Genomic DNA, 23,949 nt, shown 5'->3' with positions numbered 1-23,949 from the left:
AAGAATAGCCAAATGTTATGAGCTCAAGACTCTTGGTTACAGAACCGGGAAATCTCTCTACTCTCCTTTTGGAAGTTAGTCTTGAACCTCACAGTGACAGCTTCTGGTGTGTTATTTAAATTAACTCTTGTATTATTATTAAGCTTTCCAGATGGTTTTGTTTATCTACCACCTAGAAGGTATGTTCCCAGGAGGCAAGAACTATGTTTATATATTTGAAAAAAGAGATATTTTCAACATTATCTAGTACCTATAATAAATATTTATTAGGCCCTCAATAAACATTATAATTTTGGATAAAATGCAACTTCTGTTGCTTTAAAATCTGCTTTAACTTCTGAGGCACGGAGCCACCTTCTTCATGGATACTGCTTCAAATCCAGTTGTTCCAATACCCCCCAGCATGGTAGAAAATGGAGGCCACACCTAATATTCATTAGAAATTGGCAAGTGTGCTTGGGCTCTGTTATTTAGCCACAAGGAAAAGGCAGAGCCCCAGTAATAGCTTTGATTACTTGGCAAGGGAAACCAAGCCCTTGGGGTGTTCCAGACTCTCTTTGGCCTATAAACCTGTTTGAAAACCTGTTTCTCAGAATTTAAAGCTTAACTCAATTGAGGTCAGTATCATAGTAATGTCAATAATTCTCCTGCTTTCAGTTATCAGGCAGACCAGTACAATTCATCATTAACTTTATTTTCATGGAAAGGCAACTTTGGGAAAAACAGCTCTAACTTAAACTATTTTATTTTGACTTTCTTTCCCTTAAGAAATAGTCCTGCCAATATTATTTCCTTTGGATTTTGTGTTTTCCTAAACCTTAGCACCTTCCAATGCCTGAAATGATTCCCTAATCTGCAGAATGGGGCAGAATAGACAATATTTGGGACATCACCAGGACAAGAACTTAAGGCTTTCAGAAAAAGATCAAATAAGCCTTTGGGTCTGAAAGTAATTTTCGGTAATTGGGATTTTATGAAGTTTCCAAATTACTTCTGCTTTCGCTGTTTTAGCGGGGTATGGTACTGAGCTACACTGCCTGATGGAATATTCTGGCATGGTTAATTTCTTTCTCTTAGGAGTCAAAAGCTTAATGAATAATAAACTATTGTTCATCTCCCTCTGAACAGACAGCTCCACTTCTGGTCAGCTGTCAGAAGCACATGCCAAAATAAATTAACTACATCCTCTCCCTGAGTGGACCTCTAGCCCTGGGGCTGGGGTTAGAGTGATGATTCAAGGTTCTACTTGGTCACTTGCTATAAGGTTTCTCTCTTTTATTTCTGGAAACTGAAGAAGGAAAATGGCTCAAGATAGACATTAATTAGATTAGATCTTGCCACTAGTTTAAGGTAGGAAAGGTATTCATTCACACCCAGGATAACACTATTATTTCTTCCTTGGAAAAAGCACCTGTAAATTTAGAAGATGTTGCTTCTAATATGTGAATTTATTAAGATGGATACAACTTCAAACTTCATGGTTTATCTAAATTGATTTGCTAACATTGAACTAAACAGCAATAATGGAGAAATAGTGAACTGGAGCTACTCCTCACATATTATCTTTAAGAATCATCTGATCATATTGAGCTGCTTGTGGGCAGGGTTTAAGTATGATTTATTTTTGTATTTTCAGGACCCAGATCTATGCTCGTTACAGCACAGGTGCTAAATAAATGCTTGCGATTTAGTGACTTGCAATTGTTATTTTTCCGCAGCATGAACATGGTTAAAGAACTGCAATAACTTAATGGCCAGTAGAGGGCAATAAAGTTAATTTTAAGAAATTTGTAGGGTCCAGTTTAAACCCATCTTCAGTCCCAGTTCTGGGAAGACTTTTCTCCAGAGTAGTCTCATTTAGCCTCCTGATTTCACTTTAATTCAGTGGTACCACATTAGACCCCCCTTTCTGCCCCCCCTGCAATAGAGTATATAAAAGGGGAAGATCAGACTGGTCGGTGTGTGTTGATTTATACACCATAGCTCTCTCTGCTTGGTTAATTCTTAGCTTAATCAAGACCATTTGACAATGGATAACCTTTAGAAGTGAAAAACCACAATAGAACCACTGGGTAAGAAGTGGAGTAGGGAAGACATTTTGGCTTTAAGCTTCATTCGGTAGAAAACTGGAGATACAGTAAGATACTAATTCCATTTAAAAGAACCCAAACACATGTTCATATTTATGCATATAAATAAGATCAGAAAAAAATGCAAACTATGGTTTTTAATTCATGGTTAGCAAGGAATTAATACATGGAATAGTAAGGGTTTTTATCTTATTCATGCTTTCTTATATTTTTTTTCAGATTTTTTTTTTTTTTTTTTGGCTGTACCCACGGCTTGTGGGATCTCAGTTCTCCGACCAGGGATTGAACCCGGGCCACAGCACTGAAAGCCTGGAATCCTAACCAGTAGGGCACCAGGGAACTCCCTTTTTCAGATTTTTATAGTGAATAGATATTTCTCCCAGATTAAAAAAAAATTACATTAGGTAGCACTTCCCACCAGCAATTTAGAGATGAGGAAGGAAGGCGTGACTAACTTTCCTGAAACTAACTTTAACAGGGCCTGACTTGTCTTTGCCAATCTCCCCTCCTTCCCCACAGTGAGTCTGGGGGATGGCAGGGGTCATTCAGAGGGTCATGGGACATCCCACTAACTTTGTTATTCCACGTGCTCCCGTGACCACGGTGACACAGGCTGTTTCACATATTCCTTGACCTAGGTGGGAGCAGGCAAGTAACAACAGCTTTAAGAGGGGCCTTTCTTCTACATTTCATTTTTGATATTGCATTTTTCTATCTCTACAGAGCCCCGTATCTTTCCCATGTTATTTTTAGTCATCCTTGCAGGGAAAAAAAACCAAGTCAATCAGGGTTTCTGGCATGTCAGCTTTTCATGAAGAGAACACAAAGTAGAGCTCCCAGCAAGCCTCATAAAACATAGGATTTATGGGAGACCTTTCATCTACATCCAGTTAAAATGTTCCCTGCTAGGCGACTGAGAGTGCATGGAAATCATCATTTGAAAAGGCCTTACTTTAAGGACTGAATACAGAGGCTCAAATGTTGCTTCACCTCCTCTTCCTTTTCATAGGACTCCAGTACACTGTGCGCTTCATCGTGGTGATAGCAGTAGATTTTATAAATATCTTCCAGTGGCCCTTTAATCTGCAAGAATACTTCTCCTGATAAATGCAAAACAAAGGCAAGATGACATCAAGTCAGACCAAACTGGCACTTCACATATTTATTTTGTGACAACATTGATTAGTGTTAAAAAGTTGGATGGGCCCCATTTTATACCTAGATTGTTGGGCGGGGGGGACACCAACCTAGTGGATGACGCTGAGGGACTTTCTTTCCTCCCTTTTCTTCCTTTTTTTCTTTCCACCCTCCTCCTTCCCTTCTCCCTTTTTCATTCCTTCCCTCCTGTCTTTTATAAAACAAAGGATAATGAGCTTAATGGAGGTGGGCAGAAAAAGAAAGCTGGTTTTCTTAGATTATGCCCTTGGTTAGTGTGCAGGGTTCTGGAGTAAACAAAGATACACAAAGAAAAACAAAGGGCATCGCTCACTACCTGGTTCTATGAGGGCTAAGTCATCACCCACTGCAATTGCCCACCCTGAGAGGAATCCAGGATGAAAAACAGGATGAGGCACTCGTCGCTTTGGATAAACAGACCCTCAGAGGGTTGGGTGTATGTCTCAGGAAGCCTTTCAATCACCCCAGATTCTTGCGTCTTCCCATACAGAGAAAAGCACTAAAATCATTAACTTGGGATATCTGTTCTTTGTGACCAACAGTAATCTTTCAGCAAGATGTATGTTTGATTGTGTGTATTTCCTAGCCCAAAAAATCATATATAAACTGGCTTCTCCTCCACCTCTTTGGAATCGTTTCCTCAGAGCCACTGAGAGGTCGTCTCTTATAGTCCTCAGTAAGTCCCTGAATAAAACTTAAACACACAACTCTTACACTGTGAGTTTTTCTTTGACACCAGTTAAAGGCTGTACTTTAGAATCAGTCTGTATGGGTTCAGGTCAGGCGGTGCTACAGACTTGGACAAGTTAGTTTTTGCTCTCTGAACCTGTTTCCTCATCTATAAAATGTGGACAATAATAGATCCAATTGCACAGGGTCATTATAAAATTAAAGAGATAGGGTATGTAAAGTTCAGATTACAGTACATACATAGTAAATGCTCAAAATGGAGCAGTTAATGTCAATTTGTTAGAGGCATGAAGAGTGAAATTTTGGGTTCTAGGTAAATTATTTTTCGCTATTTATTTTACTAACATTTCCTGAGTTTGTATGAAAGGCAAGCAGTGGATTTGAGGGAAATAAAATATTTTCTTTCATGTGATAATAGAAAGAACTGGTCATTATTCCTGTTAAAAATCAATTGGATAATACTATGAACCAGTGTTATGACTGTTCATAAAGCAACCTGGGCTAATTATGTCCAGGTATTTAAGGAATCCTTTTTGATATATGATAAAATTGGGTCTATAACTGATGACTCAAGTACATATTGGAGAATAGTTTGATTTAATCACCACTTCATCACATAAAAATGCATCCACTATCCAACCCAGAACGTGTTAAGATGATTTGGGAGACACAGAAGAAATATGTGATAGATCTGCTCCCCAAAACATTGCCAGTTTGGGGTTGATAATGATTTGGGACTGAACTGATTGGAAGTGATAATGGACCTGCTAATCTGGGTCTATTATAGTAACAAGTCATTCTTCCTACAGATATAGAAGTGCGCTTTATATTTTCAACAAGTTTTGCATATATTAACTGCTTAACCCCTTATACATATGAGGAGATAAGAGGTTATTTATCCATATTAAATAAGGATGGACAAATCTGACTTTAAAACAAAGAAATGATTTTTCCAAAGTCCTGTCAGGAGATGGAGAGCCAGGATTAGAGGCCATATTCTCCTCATTTTTCCCTTAGATTTTAGCCCTCCCCACATCAGAGTTCTGCTGGACCCTGGACACAGTGATGCAGTTGCCTGGAACACTGGACTCAGAATCAGAAATCACTGTCATTTAGGATTTGTGAAGTAACTTCGGGAATGACATTTAAAAATAATTCTTTGAGCCTCAAATCTCTCATTTGTAAAATGGAAGTAATAGTTACATTTGAGATGAATTTGAGAATTAAATGAAATGTGGACGTTAAATCTCCTGGCACTGACAAGTTCCTCAATAAATGTCACTTGCTTTCTAATGCTGCTCTACTATCTCCAGAATTATAACACTAGTACTTTTATTTTTTCATTTTTTAAAATTTATTTTTAAAGATTTTTTTTTTATGTGGACCATTTTTAAAGTTTTTATTGAATTTGTTACAATACTGCTTCTGTTTGGCTTTTCAGCCACAAGGCATGTGGGATCCTAGCTCCCAGACAAGGGATTGAACCCGCGCCCCCAGCATCGGAAGGCGAAGTCTTAACCACTGGACCGCCAGGGAAGCCCCATGAAATTTTTATTGGAGTATAGTTGATTTACAGTGTTGTGTTATTTTCAGGTGTACAGTTAAGTGAATCAGTTATACAGATATATATATATACACATATATACATTCTTTTTCAGATTCTTTTCCCATATAGGTTATTACAGAATATTGAGTATAGTTCCCTGTGCTATACAGTAGGTCCTTGTTAGTCATCTATTTTATATATAGTAGTGTGTATGCGTTAATCCCAATCTCCTAATTTATCACTTCCCCCCACATTTCCCTTTGGTAACCATAAATTTCATTTCGAGATCTGTGAGTCTGTTTCTGTTTTGTAAATAAGTTCATTAGTATCATTTTTTATTAGATTCCACATATAAGTGATATATGATATCTGTCTTTCTCTGTCTGACTTAATTCATTTAGTATGATAATCTCTAGGTCTATCCATGTTGCTGCAAATGGCATTATTTCGTTCTATTTTTAAGGCTGAATAATATTCCTTTGTATATATGTACCACACCTTCTTTATCCATTCATATGTTGATGGACATTTAGGTTGTTTCCATGTCTTGGCTATTGTAAGTAGTGCCACAATGAACATTGGGGTGCATGTATCTTTTCTAATTATAGTTTTCTCTAGCTATATCCCCAGGAATGGGATTGCTAGATCATATGGTAGTTTCTTAAGAAATCGTCATACTGTTCTCCATAGTGGCTGCACCAATTTACATTTCCACCAATAGTGTAGGAGAGTCCCCTTTTCTCCACACCCTCTCCAGCATTTACTGTTTGTAGATTTTTTGATGATGGCCATTCTGACCAGCGTGAGGTGATACCTCATTGTAGTTTTGATTTGCATTTCTCTAATAATTAGTGAAGTTGAGCATCTTTCATGTGATTTTTGGCCATCTGTCTGTCTTCTTTGGAGAAATGCCTATTTAAGTCTTCTGCCCATTTTTTGGTTAGGTTGTTTGTTTGGTTTTTTTTTTTTTTTTTTTAAATTTTTATTTATTTATTTATTTATTTATTTATGGCTGTGTTGGGTCTTCGTCTCTGTGCGAGGGCTTTCTCTAGTTGTGGCAAGCGGGGGCCACTCTTCATCGTGGTGCGCAGGCCTCTCACTATCGCGGCCTCTCTTGTTGTGGAGCACAGGCTCCAGACGCGCAAGCTCAGTAATTGTGGCTCACAGGCCCAGCTGCTCCGTGGCATGTGGGATCTTCCCAGACCAGGGCTCGAACCCGTGTCCCCTGCATTGGCAGACAGATTCTCAACCACTGCGCCACCAGGGAAGCCCTGTTTGGTTTTTTTTTAATAAATTTATTTATTTATTTATCTATCTATTTTTGGCTGTGTTGGGTCTCCGTTTCTGTGCGAGGGCTTTCTCCAGTTGCGGTGAGCGGGGGCCACTCTTCATCGTGGTGCGCGGGCCTCTCACTATCGCGGCCTCTCTTGTTGCGGAGCACAGGCTCCAGATGCGCAGGCTCAGTAGTTGTGGCACACGGGCCTAGCTGCTCCACGGCATGTGGGATCCTCCCAGACCAGGGCTCGAACCCGTGTCCCCTGCATTGGCAGGCAGATTCTCAACCACTGTGCCACCAGGGAAGCCCTGTTTGTTTTTTTGATATTGAACTGCCTGAGCTGTTTGTATACTTTGGAAATCAATCCCTTGTCAGTTGCTTCATTTGCAAATATTTTCTCCCATTCTGTGGGTTGTCTTTTTGTTTTGTTTATGGTTTCCTTTGCTGTGCAAAATCTTTTCAGTTAAATTAGGTTCCATTTGTTTACTTTTATTTTCATTAAAACACTAGTATTTTTAAAGTATTACATTATTTCCTAATTTCCATCCAGCCAATAAAAGATGTTTCTTTCCTTTCATTTATGGGATTTCTCTGTGATTAAAGTTAGACTCTGTGTGTGTGTGTGTGTTTTGCTTGGTTGGTTTTTGTTTTAGTGCTTTTTTGGACTTGTAAGGAAACGCAGTGACTGTGAACATTTTTGGAACTGAAGGGATAAGGGATTCTTGTTAGGTTCCTGGGATTTTACTGAATTGATCCTTCTGCCAGTGGAGGTCTTACAGATTCACTCTTCACGACAGTTAGCAACACAAATAGTAAGAAAGAGAGTAGTTACAAGAGGAGAAAATAAAATAGGACAGTGGCTAAATTTAGGGTTGGGCATAAGAGGAGGAGAGCCTCCCAGTCACAGAGGCAGGTAGCAAACGGGAGTGAGGGCTTTGGCTGGGCAAGGGAGTCAAGGCTCAGATGAGCTCAGCAGCAAGTCAGGAAGAGAGGATCTGAATACCCGCAGCCCAACACGAGATGAAATTGTAAATATGTGTGTTCACTACAAAGCAGCTTAGAGTAGAGACAAAGGATGAAAGAGGTCTGGACAACCTCATAAATCCACAGTAGGATCAAGTCAGATAGTCAAAACACAAAGGACAAAGGCATTTATTTTGCACACAATGAAAACATTAATTGTAAATTCCCTTATATTTTCTTTAACAGAAGTGGTCTAGTTTGAAAGAATTTATAGCTCTCTCCTGAACAGCAGAGTTGAATTTTTTACTCTTTTCCAAGTAAAATTCTGTTGGGCCTCTAATAACAATGATTAAAGTTAAAAGATATTTAAGCACTCTAATTGAGAGTCATTTATTCACCCAGAGGCCAAGTACAATACTGGGGGGCAGAATATTTGATTCCCCTCCCAGCCCTACCAATGTATGCTGCTTCATAATAGTGCAGATGAAGTGATGTGTCTTGCAGCAAAAAAAAAAAAAAAAAAAAAAAAAAATTATTCTGTTTCCACGGTAACGTAACTCTCGGCTGCATTTCTTCAGTGGTGAAGGACAACTGTTCTGTCTACTGTATGTGGGTTTGAAAGAATGATTAGGATTGGAGAAGGGACTGAGCCAAGACCAGCTAAGGTAATTTCCCTTCTGGCTGCCTGTCACAAAATCACCAGAATCCTCTGAAATAAATCTAACTATCGTGTGCTTCTTTTTCAAAATTCTACAACCCAAGACTTTCTGCATTGACTTCCCCCCAGAATATCTGCCATACAAAAGGAGGGGAAAAAAGCGCACCTTTTAAAATGCCCTTAGTTACCTCCTTTAAAAACAGCTTCCAGGGATATTGAACACATTTTATATCCTGGCATCTAATGTAAACTGTCACTAATATAAACACATATATGTTCCTCTTCTTGGCCCACCTCTTCTTTACTTGCAGACCCTCATGTCCATCCCCAAGGTGTACCATACCAAGTGATAGGCTTCTATATTATTCTGACCCAACTACAAGATGAACTTCCCCTACAGGTAAGTAAGCCAGAGTGAAACCAACAATATCCAAGAGACCTCCCTGCAGTAGGCCTTGTTTAGGAAAATGGCATAAAAGGGAGTGAAGTAATTATAGTCTTTATTTAGTTCAGCCTTATTTGATAACCATTTAATGAGTGACTATTATGCACTGAGTATTTTGGTAAGTACTGCAGACACAAAGAACCAACACTTCCCTCAGGTGACTTATGGAAGCCAGTAAGGGAGAGAGAAGAGTAAACTCTCATTTCCCTTGCTATGTGAAAAGTATGACAGTAGCTACAAAACACAGAGGGTGATCCATTCTGCTCTTGAGAAACTTTGAGCTCTTTCCCTAACAGTCTGCCCTTGAAATAGGAGTTATGAGTGAGTGCAAAAGCACAGAGATGCATGGAGGGAGCAGGTTCTGCTCAGAAACTGCAAGTGGTCTCCGATGGCTGGCTGGTGCCACACCTGGGGGGGAGGTTTCAGAAGAGGCTATATAGGTGAGTAGGGGCCAGATCATGAAAGACCTTGTGTATAATTAAGAAGCTGGAACTTTAGCCTGAAGGTGATGGAGAAGCACTGATGGATTTTAGGCAGCAGATTAACATGATTCGATTGTATTTTAGAGCGTTTACTCTGGGGTTAATCATATGAACAATGGAATTTGGAGGAGGAGTTAGGGAGACTGGAAAAGAGAAACCAGTTGAAAGGCTTCTATAATAATGTAAGAAATAAATAAGGAGGGCTAAAACAGAAAGTTACGGCAGTCAAGAGAGAGTACTCTAAAATCCACCGCCTGGTTTCAGATTCTGGTTTTACCATTTACTGTTGTGACATTTGGGAAAATTACCTGATTTCTCTTTTCCTTAATTTCTTCATCCAAAATATGGAATAATCATAATGGTAGGGTTGTTTGAAGATTAAATGAGTTAAAATATGTAATGTAGTTATATCAGAAGGTGGCATGTGCAAATTCTCATTAGATGTTAGTTTTAACCACTAAAGCAAAAGCAGGGAGGATGGAGAAGAGAGAGAGAGAAAAAAAAAAGGACATTGAACATGTGAAAGATGAAGAGGATAACTACACGCATATCTCAGGAATTCAGTTTCAGTAAACATGTGGATAGACAATGAGGACAAAATAGAGTGTTTTAGTGGGAAGACAACGAGTTGAATTTTAAATGTACTGAGTTTGTCACCCATAGTATATTCAACTGGAGGGCCCTTCATGAAATTGGATATATGAGTCTGGGATTCAGGAAAAAAAAAGATCTGGAATAGAGATGTATGTATGTAAAACCTGAGTAGTAGAAACCATGAATTTGATATGGTCATGCAAGAAAGTCCATGGAGTGAGAAGAGAAGAGGGCATGAGGACCAAACACTGGGAATACTAACACTGAGGGGAGCCCAGAAGAAAAAGAGTCTGCAGAAAAGTTTGAGAAGTTACAGCCAGAGAGAAGGGAGAAAAACTAGGGTGGGTGTAAGCAAAGCCAAGGATAAAATAGTGAGAAATCCTTCAGAGAGAGTGAACAAGTTTGTGAGTGACAGAGCCTGTTATCTTCCAGTACCAGTACTCCCCCTTTTCTATAACGATGAATTTTGGGCTGCCCCAAATAAAAACTACATTTCCCAGCCTCCCTTGTAATAGTAGTGGCCATGCAATTAAAGTCCACCAATGGGATATATGGAGAAGTGTCCTATGACAATATCCAGGAAATTTCTTTATGAGGTAGCTAGCTCATCCTTTACGTCTTCTTCTACATACTTTCCTTTGTTCTGCTACCTGGAACTTGGATGCTGCCTTGTCCATGAAGGTAAGGCTGAGTGGAGCTGTGAGCCAGAAGAAGCTTATATCCCAGAGGACTCTGTGGAGTAGAGTTGCCATTCAGGTCTAAAATACATGCCTTTATTTACTTATTTATTTTTTAAATGCAAAAGCTATTTATTGAAAACCACAACAATAGAACAGAATAATTTCTAGCTAAAGGAAAGGGAACAAAGCAAAGATACCTGTTCTTAAGTATTAAATCTTATCTTCATGAGTTATTTATGTTGCTTTGCTTGTTTTTTTTTAAATTTTATTGAAGTATAGTTGATTTCAATGTTGTGTTTAATTTCTGTTGTACAGCAAAGTGACTCAGTTATACATATATATTCTTTTTTATATTTTTTTCCATTATGGTTTATCACAGGATATTGAATATAGTTCCCTGTGCTATACAGTAGGACCTTGTTGTTTACCCATCCTGTATATAATAGTTAGCATTTGCTAATCCCAAAGCCTTTAGACTTTTACATAATAGAGAAATAAATATCCATATTGTTTAAGGTAGTAAAGTTTTGTTTTGTTTCCTGTTTCTCCCAGCTGAACTTTATTCTAATCAATACAGTTTTTCTCTTCTCCTGTAAAAAAAAAAAAAATATTTTGAGAGATACCAGTTGAAGGCTCTCCTCTTTACTATAAAATTTTATTCAAAAATTTTATGAAAATATTAAATGAGCTGTTGCATATGAAGAGTGTTATGAACTGAATGTTTGTTTCCCCCATAAAATTCATATGTTGAAGCCTTAACCCCAAATGTGATGGTATTTGGAGGTGGAGACTTTGGGAGGTAATTAGGTATATATGGGGTCATGGGAGGGGGAGCCTATGATGGGATTAGTGCCTTTTTAAGAAGAGGGAGCTTTCTCTATCTGCCATATGAGGATACAGTGAGAAGGCAAACCAGCAAGAGAGCTCTCACCAGGAAACACATCTGCTGCCATCTTGATCTTGGACTTCCAGACTCCAGAACTGTAGGAAATAAATGTCTGTTGTCTATAAGCTACTCAGTCTTTGGTAGTTTTTAATGGCAGTCCAAACTGACTAAGACAAAGGGTTTAAAGTAAGAAGTTACTTGTTTTAGCAGGAAAAAATATGTAATAAATTCAACTCTAAAAACCAACTACAATGATGGTAAAAGAGAATTTTAGTTAAAATCTTAAGCAGTCAAAAGGTACAAACTTCCAGTTATAAATAAGCACTAGGGATGTAATGTACAACATGATAAATATAATTAACACTGTTTTATGTTATATATAAAAGTTGTCAAGAAAGTCCTGTCAGGAATAAAGACGCAGACATAGAGAATGGACTTGAGGACACGGGGAAGGGGAAAGGGTAAGCTGAGATGAAGTGAGAGAGTGGCATGGACATATATACACTACCAAATGTAAAATAGATAGCTAGTGGGAAGCAGCTGCATAGCACAGGGAGATCAGCTCACTGCTTTGTGACCACCTAGAGGGGTGGGATAGGGAGGGTGGGAGGGAGACGCAAGAGGGAGGAGATATGGGGATATATGTATACATATAGCTGATTCACTTTGTTATATAGCAGAAACTAACACACCATTGTAAAGTAATTATACTCCAATAAAGATGTTAAAAAAAAAAGTTCTGAGTTCTCATCACAAGGAAACATTTTTTTCTATTTCTTTAATTTTATATTTATATAAGATGATGGATGTTCTCTAAACCTATTGTGATACTTCAAGATGTATGTAAATCAAATCAGTATGCAGTACACCTTAAACTTATACAGTGCTATATGCCAAATATATCTCAATAAAACTGGAAGAAAAAATTCTCAAGCATCGATTATGATCTAAGATATATCCCAAAGAAACTTCTGTAGTTCTAAGTAAAACTTGATTGTCAAGACAGAGCATTCAGAATACGGAGAAGGGGGTGGGATGAACCTGAGGACAGAGGGTAGATATGACCCACTCCCGGGAAAGAGGGTCTGAGATCTGGGCTATGAGCCTCTGGCTGTCACTTCCCTGAGTGAGTAAATATGCCACCCCCAAATGAAAGAGCTTTCCTGGCAGCTTTCACCCGGACTGACTAGGAGAGCTCCCCATGGTCTGCCTCTCCTCCTTGGATGGGAGCCCAGCCTTCTTGGATGGGACTAAACAAGGCAGCAGCTCAGCCAGCCAAAATGCCAGATCATGTACATGTTGTCTTCCTTTCATGCTTAGCCTCCTGTTCTCCAGGGGAGGGCAAAATGAGGAGGGGTGTGAGAAGAAAGAGGTTGGAAGAGTAAATGCTGCTTACAGAAGCCACTATCCTTTGCCTTTAGTCTCATTTAGTTCCTGCCTCACTTGGGGATAACACTGGCTACTAAGGGATACTCAGGGGACCCTGGTTAGGGTTATGAAATTCAAACCAAGCCCAGGTGCCAAGTGGAACATGCAGCCATGGGATTAAAACAAGCATGTCCCTTGAGTATCAATTTTATGAAGATATTTGAAGAAAAATTATTTTCATGTGAAAAAATAGAATGGAAAATTTACGTGAATTCTTAAGACAAAACAAGACTCCAAATTATTTCATGCCTGTGGCTGGGGCTTTGGGTTAGAACTCCACGTTCCCTGAGGCTCATGATATTTCTCTTTTGGCATCAGGAATCTTTCGGTAAAAATTTTTCAGACGCACTACAGTAAGATAAATTCAGAAAAATGTGTTCATTGGATTTGACATTTCTGAGGTCTCTGGTGACATGCTAACAGCAATTTCAGAGAAGTGGTTTTAGGAGGGAATGGTGTGAGACCAATAAGGGTAGCTCGACCATGAAAAAAAAAAAAAGAGAGAGAAAGGAAGGGAGCCAGAGTGAACTGTGGGGTCTTGGCCCATGACCACTGCTGTGTCTAGTGCCAGGGAGGAAAAAGGCATAATTGTGGTGGGGTCTCTCAAAAGAGAGGCCATTCCATCACTGAGGCACTACCCACCCAGCACATTGGGAGTAGCGGGTGGCCTGGTAGCTGGGCAGGACAAACTGGGGAGCATTAGTGGGTGGTAGAGATGGACGGTGTATAATACGTAATAAGACCTGTATTAGGAAGAGCTGGAGTCCCCTTCTGCATCCAGAATTAGTGATGTTATTTGGAGAAAGTCAGGCTCTTACCTTTTTCGTCTGAACAATGAGATGGTTGGATTGGATGCTCTTTAAATACTAGTCCGGCACTAACATTCAAGAATAAAGCTGTTTATTTTGATGGTAACTCGTGCTCTCTTCAGGAACATTTTTGAGTTCCTGGATACTTTACCTTCAGGTGGGAATCTTTATAACAACCAGCACGTTAAGAAAACGTTGGTTCTCTGAGAGTTGAAAGTTAAAAGGTTTCCGCTGGCTAGATTGGAAAAAGGTACAACAACTTTTCCCTCCTCAAGATTTACAATGCCAAGGACCCCGTTCTTAGACCAACTCATGACACCCCATCTATCCACCTTAGTAAGTACCTCTCTTAAGAATGCTTGCCTCGGGCTTCCCTGGTGGCGCAGTGGTTGAGAGTCTGCCTGCCGGTGCAGGGGACGCGGGTTCGAGCCCTGGTCTGGGAGGATCCCACATGCCACGGAGTGACTGGGCCCGTGAGCCACAATTACTGAGCCTGCGCGTCTGGAGCCTGTGCTCCGCAACAAGAGAGGCCGCGATAATGAGAGGCCTGCGCACCGCGATGAAGAGTGGCCCCCACTTGCCACAACTGGAGAAAGCCCTCACACAGAAACGAAGACCCAACACAGCCATAAATAAATAAATAAATAAAAATTAAACTTTAAAAAGAATATCACCAAACATTCCGAGAAGCAACTGGCCCTGAATCTGATCAGGGACCACTTCTAATCTCTTAAAAAAAAAAAAAAAAAAAAAAAAAAAGAATGCTTGCCTCTACCAGTTGCTCTACACTACCTACCAGCCTCTGGAAATGACACGGGAAAAACCACAGGCAGACCTGGTAACAAGAAGAACAACGACAATTTCTGCGTTCCCTCGGCATGCCAGCCAGTGTCCTGGATACCTATCACTGTATCTGTCATTCATGTCTTTCATTCAGGAAGTACTTATTGAGGACGCTATTCTAGATGCTGGTGATACAACAGTAACAAAACAGACAAGAATACCCCCCTGCCATTGGAGCCTGTGTCTTAGAGGTGGACACCCTCTGTCTCACCCTTCTGCCATGGAAGGCTGGCCATCCCCACTGGAAAAATGAACAAATGAGTCTGCCTTCTGTTGCCAGTTGCTTATCCATTCTTCCATCTTCCAAACTAATACAATTTGGACCAGCAATGCACCCAGTTAAAACTACTGACCTTTCCCCCAGTCTCGGGCAGTTAGAGGTGGTCGAATGTGTGTGTGTGTGTGTGAGAGAGAGAGAGAGAGAGAGAGAGCAAGAAATGGAATAGTGTGTGTGTAAAATGAAGTCATGAGATATAGGTAGAAGTCACTGGGAAAGATTTCTATTCCCCCAACATGAAAAAAGCCTCAGGAGGAGGTGCTTTTGCTCTCATTACCAGCAGGAAGCATGCTTGGCAGTGGACTAACCATCTTGAGGCCGTGAAGCCAAACACCACAAGTTAAGTACTAGGAAGGAAAAAGCTGGAAGGAGCCAGTAAGCAGCTGTCTCAGTCCTGGCCTATTGAGTTATGGATTTCTTGTTATGTGAGAGAAAAAGTCCTCTTTTGGTTAAGTCCTTTTGGTGAAGTTCCTATTCCAGGCAGGCCAGGGCAGTCCTCACGGATCCAAGTGACCTGCCCCAGCCACGGAGGTAGCGGTGACAGAGCCAGCGTTAGGGCGCAGATCGGTCTCCCTCCAAAGGCCGAGTTCTTGCTGGGCTCTTGTGCACCCTGAAGCTCTGCATTCCTGCTAACGACTTCTCCTTCTGGCTTCCTAGCAATTGGGAAAATGTTGAGGGACTCACAGGGCTCTTACACTCGCAAGATTTCTTTCTTTCTTTTTATTGCTGGTCTTTATGTGTATTCCGTGCAATATCTGACTTTTCACAGCTCCATTCAAATCTGACTGCACAACTCAGCCGCTGACCCCAAGGAGCCAGCTCCACAGCCCAGGACTTCACTTTCTCCTCAGAGAACAGCACTATAGAACTTGTTACCAAGCCACCCTGGTTTTCTTTTTATCACAAGAAATAAGTCCTAGTAGTGCTGGGACCCAACTTGACCTCTCTCAGGAGACTGGAGGTCCAACCTTCAAATTGTATCCTGGTGACTTCCTTCTGCTGATTTTTCCTTGCCTGTGTGGATTTGTGTCTACTTGACCTTGAACCCCTCACCTTTTTTTCTATCATGTTTTCTAAAGCTGACAGCTTTCCTGTTACTGCCAATATTTGGAATAAAATGCCCTGACCTTTCACTGTTGTGTCTGGGTCTCCCCCCTGCTGGCCTCACACATTCCAGGGAGCAGGTGTGAAGCTCCCACCCTGCCCTCGCTGGTCAGGATGAACGAGGCCAAGCCAATCTGTGTCCTGTGTAAAACACACACACACACACACATGTGTACAATATAACAATACTAGAACAATGATTCAGGTGAGCTACTTTGTGGCATCTCCCACATGGCATCACTGTCAGTGACTAACCTCTTTTCACAAAATCACCGCTAAAGGCACAGATTCCTGCTTCAGGGACATACAAGAGACACTGCTTTAGGAGAACAAAGCACGGCCACAGAACAACAGTGCATCACCCACTCCACCTTCAAAGAACAGAAAGCTCTAAGTTGTCTTTGTCTCCAAGGATAAACTCACCCTGGGGAAAAAGCATGTGAGAAACTGTAATTTCTGTACCTTAAGCTTCTTTCTGTTCTGGTTCTCTTCACGGTGTGTGTGAGGTAAGCAGACTTAAACATATTCATAACTCAGTCTTTTTGAAATACTTTGAAACATTGTAACATTGTTGCAAATGCATAGAGGAGGACACAAGCCCCATTTTAGTTCTCTATCACTATGTAACAAACCACCCTAAAAGTGAGTGCCTTATAACAACAACCATTTTTATTTTCTCTCATGATTCGGTGGGTTGGCTGGTATCACCTCAGTGGTTCTGCTCTGCTTGATGTTTGCTGGGGCTGCAGTCATTCAGGGCTTAACTGGCTGAATGGTCTGAGAAGGCTCCTTCCCTAGTCTGGTACCTTGGAAGGGACAGCTAGAAGGCTGGCCTCAGCTGGTAGGCTGGGACAGAGGGACCACTTTCTCACTAGGTGGTCTCAGGTCTGATCTCTTTCCATGTGATATTCCAGCAGGGTAGCTGGATTTCTTAAATGGCAGGCTCCCCAAATCAAAAAAGTAGAAATGTCCGGCTTTCTTAAGGCTTAGGCCCAGTCAACTGGCACAGTGTTTCTTCCACTACATTGTATTATTTGGTGAGTGTCAGGGCCAGTCCAGAGTCATTATGGGACTAGACTACATGGCAGCATGAATACCAGGAGGCAGGGTCCATTGAGGGCCGTCTACTGCGATTGCTGTTCACTTTGTCAAACGTGGAGATGATACTTGATATCTCAAATCACCCTCCATAAGAGAAAACATGTCACCATATTAGATAGATGAATCATCAAGATGCACACATATTGGGAACACCTGGAAACCACACATGTCCGTGAACCTGATTTGTTTGAAAAACATGATCAGGACCTCTAAAAAAATTCACATGTTATTCAATTATTACATACATAAGAAATCAAAGTTTGATAATGGATGGATACATTTAATATTTTCAGGATAATAAGTTAGTAATACCATGTGTTGGATACTAAGGGTGGGCACTGGCTCTCATTATTATTATTATTTTTTAATTTTTATTTTATTTTTATTTATTTATTTATTTATTGCTGTGTTGGGTCTTCGTTTCTGTGCGAGGGTTTTCTCCAGTTGCGGCAAGCGGGGGCCACTCTTCATCACGGTGCGCGGGCCTCTCACCATCGCGGCCTCTCCCGTTGCGGAGCACAGGCTCCAGACGCGCAGGCTCAGTAGTCGTGGCTCACGGGCCTAGTTGCTCCGCGGCATGTGGGATCTTCCCAGACCAGGGCTCGAACCCGTGTCCCCTGCATTGGCAAGCAGATTCCCAACCACTGCGCCACCAGGGAAGCCCTGGCTATCATTATTTATACATGATTTTATTTAATCTTCATAAGTGCTCTGTGGGGTAGGTATTATTGCCTCAGATTTCAAGATGAGGAACTGAAGTTCAGTGAGGTTTTGTAACTTGCCTGAGATCACACATTTAACAACCGATGGGCCAGGATGTAAACTAAATCAACCTGAGACTGAAGCCTGTGTGTTCTTAAACTCTACACTGTCATCTTACTTGTTTTGTCCTTTCTCACTATTCTATTGTTACAAAATGATCTTCAGTTTAAGTGGAAACAAGAGCCACTTCTCACACTCCCATCCCTAAAGACTTAGAACCCATTTCCTATCTAGGCAGCCTGCCTAAATCAAGATTTTAAAATCCAGTTTCTATCGTGGCATGATAGTCTAGACAATTCCCCAGAGCTCTCAGACATATGCCTCTGTGCTTAAACTTGAGCCTCGACCAAACCCCAAGGTTTTTATTGAGTAAAATTCTCCTCCTGGCTGATCTAGGTATCAGGAAAGTTTCCCCTCTGGCACTAGAACTGTGCATCACAAGCTCATTCGTGCCATCTAAGGACAAAGAAATGGAACACCTGTGCTTTTCATTTTGTGGCAACAGGATTTTGGCAATCTCACCCCAAATCAGTTTACCTTATGAAATCTAAGATGAAAGATTTTGTGATGGAAATTGCCAGTGAACTCCATTGATACGGCTACCCTGTATGGGTCATGGATACACCTCCTTGTCACTATGCTCCAGCCACATTGAATTGCTCTCCTTTATAAGAGCTTCCCACACTCTCCTGTCTTGAGGCCTCTGTGCCATTTGTCATTTGGGAAGTCTTTTGCTCAAATCTCCACCTTTTTAAATCCTTCAAGTCCAAGTTCAAAAGTCACCTTCCAAATCAAGTTTTTCTTCATCATCTGAGTTGAAGTAATTAATCTCTTCTCTGTGAATCTGTATTAATTAGCTATTGCTACAGGAAAAAAAAAAAAATCCCCCCTCCAAAAAAAACTTAAAGGCTTGAAACAACACTGTTTATTTGCTCATGATTCTCCAGGTTGATAATCTGAGTAGAGCACAGCTGGGATGGCTTGTCTCCATGTGTTTTTTTTTTTTTTTTTTTTTTTTTTTTTTTTTTTTTTTTTGGGTGTGTTGGGTCTTCGTTTCTGTGCGAGGGCTTTCTCCAGTTGTGGCAAGCGGGGGCCACTCTTCATCGCGGTGCGCGGGCCTCTCACTATCGCGGCCTCTCCCGTTGTGGAGCACAGGCTCCAGACGCGCAGGCTCAGCAGCTGTGGCTCACGGGCCTAGTTGCTCCGCGGCATGTGGGATCTTCCCAGACCAGGGCTCGAACCCGTGTCCCCTGCATTGGCAGGCAGACTCTCAACCACTGCGCCACCAGGGAAGCCCTCCATGTGGTTTTAAAGGGGTTTTATTGATACATTTGGAGTCTGTAGCATGAGGCCAGCTGGCTGAGGAGGGCCTTACTCACGTGTCCAAGGCCTTGACTGTGTTGTTTGGGATGACTGGGTAGTTTGAGCCTTCTCTCTCCCTGAGCAGAGAGTGGCTGTCACAAGGCTGTTGTAGAACATCATTTTGCCACATTTTATTGGTCAAAGCAAGTCATGAGGCTAGGCCAGATATAAAGGGTAGGGAAATTAAAATATGCCTCCAACTTTTTCAAATATGGCCTTACTGGCTTAATTTTTTCCATAAATTTTCTACAGTCTTCCTCAATATTGCAATTTATAATTAGAAACTTGAAATTGTGAGCATCTTCAATTGCGTTTTCTCTGCAAGCCGTAATAATTTAAATGTTTTAGATTAATTTTTGCTTATAGGAAAGTTGCAAAAATAGCACCAGTAGTTTCCAAATGTCCCTCACTCGTCTTCCCCAGTGTTAACATCTTACATCACCATAGTACAATTGTCAGCAAAAGGAAATGAACTTGCTGTAATACTATTAACTAAACTGAACACCTTGCTTGGATTTTGACACTAACGTCCTTTTACTGTTCTAGAATCTATTCAGGCTCCCACTTGCATTTATTTGTTAGTCCTCCTTAGTCTTCTTCAGTCTTTAATAAGAGTTCCTCAGTCTTACCTTGTCTTTAATGACCTTGGCACTTTAGAACAGTGTTGGTCAGTTATTTTGCTGAGTGTCCCTCACTTGAGTTTGCTGCTATCTAAGGTTTTCTCATGACTGGACACGAGAGCACATATTTTGGACAAAATTACCACAGATATGATGTTGTGTCCCCCTCAGTGCATTGTATCACAAGGCTCATGATGTGAATGTGTGTTATTTCCTGATACTGCTGATCTTGATTACTCACTTGGTTAAGGTAGTCTTTGCCTGGTTTCTCACTGAAAAGTTACCATCTTTCCCTTTGAGGTTAATACTTACTTAGGAGACTCTTTGAAACTATGAAAATAAATTTCTCCTCAAACTTTCATCCACTAAATCTAGCATCGATCAGTGGATTTTTCTGTAACAATTATGACTATATTATTTACCTAATGGTAATTTTCTATTTTCTTCTTTCCTTCTATATTTATTCATTGAAATTTACTGTAAGGAAGAGCTTTCCTTTCTCCTTATTTATTTATATCCGTATGGACTCTATTTTATTCTATGGGCTAAAATCCAATACTAGCATTATTTATTTGGCTGCTCAAATATATAAACCATAATACTTTTAATTGTGAAAATACTCTCCTCCTAGGACAGAGACACCTAATAAGCTCAGAGAAAATTCTACTAAATGGAAGATATTAAAATTCTGATTATATATCTCTCTATATTAAAATGTATAAATATTTGAGCTTAAATATTTTCAAAGCTATTGTCTTCTTGCCTCCATTTTGATTTTTCCTTTCTTTCTTTTTGCTAAATAAAGTTCATCAAATAAGTTGTTTCTATTCATGATTTTTGAATATTTTTCCAAATATAGATATTGTAAAATCTGGTACAGGATATAACTTTATCCTATTAAACAGGAGCTCTGTCTAAAGCTTCTTTTCATAAGTCAAGTCTTCCAAAATACAATTTAAAAATTTCAAAATTAAATCTTTTACACAGTATGAACTCTCATTGTTTAATTATTTTAAAGCTAATTCCTTGTTTTCATAGGGATAAATTTCAGTGTCTTCCCATCTGCAGTTTTGTTTTCAATAACTGCAATTATAAAGACTAAACAGCTGAAGTTACTTTTCTGTCTGTTTGTTGAATATCTTAGCTAAAGACTTCTAGCTGATTTTGAACAAAATGCAATTTCTAAAAGCTGATTAGTGACCAACACCAAAAAAAGTGTGCATATCCTCTAAATATTATATACAGTTCACTCTAATTTTTGTATATGTAAAACTATGTGTGAATTTTGACTACATTTGAACTAATAGAATATCACGGCGTTACTACATATGCACCACAATCAATCCCAAGCACATTTCTGCTCCATAGATTTCTTACTTTAGTAAGAGCATTCTTTTACTGTGATGCTCCACCAAAATCTGTATTCATATTATAATTTGCATTCACAAATTTAATTTTTAAAGTTATAGTAGCATTTACAATACAGTCAGAAAATTCACCTTTGACACAATAAACTTCCAAAAGCTTTTCTTTGATTCTGTGAATTGGATTAAACATTTTGAATCAGAATTGGAATTAATTGATTTTCTGTTTAATTCATCTGCTCACACTATTACAAAACTGTCATAATTTAACTGTTTGCAAAATCTTCTGCTAATGGTGTCAACTCATTAATAGCCATTGCTCACTGGTCCAAGGAAACTTGGAATTAAAAATGAGAGAAATTAACTTAGGGTAACTGTCATTTGACACAAGTGAAGCCAAGATGCATGGAGTGATGATATGTACTTGGGCTTAAAGGTATAGGTCAGATTTCAACAAGTAGGTTCAGGTTGGGAAGAAGGTTCCAAGTGGAAGTAGCAGCATGAACAAAAGCATGGACAGCAAATGCCAAATGCCAAGTACAATCAGTCCTCCACATCCACAGGTTTCTCATCCACGGATTCAACTAACCTCAGATAGAAAATATTCAGAAAAAAAAAATCCAGAAAGTTCCAAAAAGCAAAACTTGAATTTTCAGGCACCAGCAACTATTTATATAGCATTTACATTGTGTTAGGTATTATAAGTAATCTATAGATGATTTAAAGTATACGGGAGGTTTGCATAGATGATATGCAAATACCGCACCATTTTATATAGGGGACTTGAGTATCTGAGGATTTTGGTATCCAAGAAGGTCCTAGAACCAATCCCTGTGGATACAGAGGGACTACTGTATGTTTTAAAATAACGAGCATGTTTTTTAAAGAATAATGACTAACTTTTGATGTAGATGTTGCTACTTCTTCTGCAGATTTCTGTCTTCTGATTATCTTATGGGTCAATGACAGCATTAATGACCCCCTTGTGAATGGTATTTTGTGTGTTATATGTTGACCATCAACTTTCTTGAGAAATAAAAAATCAATACTTAATTTTTATTAACTGTGCATACATTAAACCCTTAACTTTTGAAAGGGTTTATTGCAAAATAAGATAAGCATAACCAGACAATAAAAAGGTGATAGATTTATATCACACAATAAATAACCAAACTACTGTAGCAACAGCATCCACACACTCTGTAGCAGGACAGTTCAGCCTCCACTTCCCACACATATTTCACTTGCACTTAATCTTTAATTCCCTACATGTCCCACTAAGCCCACTGACTGTCACCCTTGTGGCTTCCTGCCTCCCACTGCTCATGGCATGGGCCACCCAGCATGGGTCATGACATCACTAGCTGCTGTACTGTGGACAGCAGGATTTGTAGCATCAAATACATCTCCCACCACCATCAAAACAGGAAGCAGCTAGATGTTGCTAGCTGCTCATGCCCAAAGTCATCATTTTATCAGCCAGTACCCTGTATGCCGTACTTCTAAGGAAGATGTAAGTACTGTTGAGACTAGAAAGGTCAGGAAAGGAGAGATGGGCTCTCTTTCAGAGGTTACCATGTGAGAACTCTGGCAAATGCACCTGCCTCTTACACTCTGCTAAGAGAGGCCACGTCAGAAATTGAAGTATGATATAGAGGTCTTACCAAATCTCTTGTGATGCAACTATTAATAATGATCCTCCTCTAAAAAGGAGAAAATCCAGGACAAATGCTAAACTGGACTGAATGCTTGAATAGGCTAAAACCAGAATGTTCTAGGCAAATCAGGATATGTGACTCCTTAAACCTGGAATTGCTTTTGACTCCAGCAAATACAACCAACCCCTATATTTTGTTTGTGCTTTTTTCCACGTTTTTCTTGAATCTGACCCCGTTTTCTATTCTCACTTTATCCACCTTAGCCTAGATGCTTGTTATCACATGGCTAAATTATCTATAATAACATATTTACTCATTTTCTCCTTCCATCCATTCTCTTCATACCTACTATAGTTTCGTTTCTCCAGAAACTTTTGTGTCTCATTACATCCTTGCTGAAAAAATTTTTAATGGCTCCGCATTACCTGCAGAGTAATTTCCAAACTTGGATTCCAAGTATGGTCTGTCCCTATTCTATACTTACAGATTCATTTCTCACTCCTCCCTTACACGAGTCCTTCACGCCAGCTTGACTTGGTCACTCACCATTTCCTAAACGCTTGGCACTTCCTGTCCATGGTTTTGTTCATGCTGTTACTTCTACTTAGTCTTCCCAATCTGGACCTCACTTGCTGAAATCTGACCTATACTTTAAGCCCAAGTAACATCTTTAAGAATTCTTCCCTGATTCCCCGTCTAGAAGTAGTCTCTTTATCCCCTGAAGTTCTGCAGTAGTGTAGAAAATACTCTGATGATGTATTACACAAGTGTCTTCAATTCAAGGGGCTATTTGCAAACTTTTGGAGGAAATGTGATCTCTTTCATCTTTTAATCCCTGATAATGTCACACAACAGCTTAATTATTGCACATGCTGCTGCTTGATAACTATTCATTGAGTGAATAAATAAATGAATGGCCAATGAATCCACACTAGTGTGATAATGAAGAGTCCTTCCTTTAGAAATTATTTTTGCAATTTTTTGGAAACTATATAAGTCAGCTTGGGCTATCATAACAAAATAACATAGATTGAGTGGCTTAAGCAACAAACATTTATTTCTCACAGTTCTGGAGACTGGGAAGTCCAAGATCAAGGTGCCAGCAGATTCAGTTCCTGGTGAGGACTTCCTTCCT

The 23,949-nt window shown here is 39.9% G+C and overlaps 1 protein-coding gene across 1 annotated transcript in view; it reads right to left on the bottom strand.

Moving 5' to 3' along the window:
* Window positions 1-23,949, bottom strand: part of ARHGEF38 (Rho guanine nucleotide exchange factor 38) — a 155,583-nt gene that overhangs the window by 45,059 nt on the left and 86,575 nt on the right. Inside the window, exon 4 of the mRNA XM_036853361.1 lies at window positions 3,043-3,190. Within this exon, the coding sequence (XP_036709256.1) occupies window positions 3,043-3,190 (148 nt within the window). The remainder of the gene's footprint in view (window positions 1-3,042; window positions 3,191-23,949) is intronic.

Source organism: Balaenoptera musculus, chromosome 5, assembly GCF_009873245.2.
Source record: "Balaenoptera musculus isolate JJ_BM4_2016_0621 chromosome 5, mBalMus1.pri.v3, whole genome shotgun sequence".
Classification (NCBI taxonomy): Eukaryota; Metazoa; Chordata; class Mammalia; order Artiodactyla; family Balaenopteridae; genus Balaenoptera; species Balaenoptera musculus.
The sequence above is the reverse complement of the archived record's forward strand: the minus strand, read 5'-3'. Positions and strand labels throughout refer to the sequence as shown.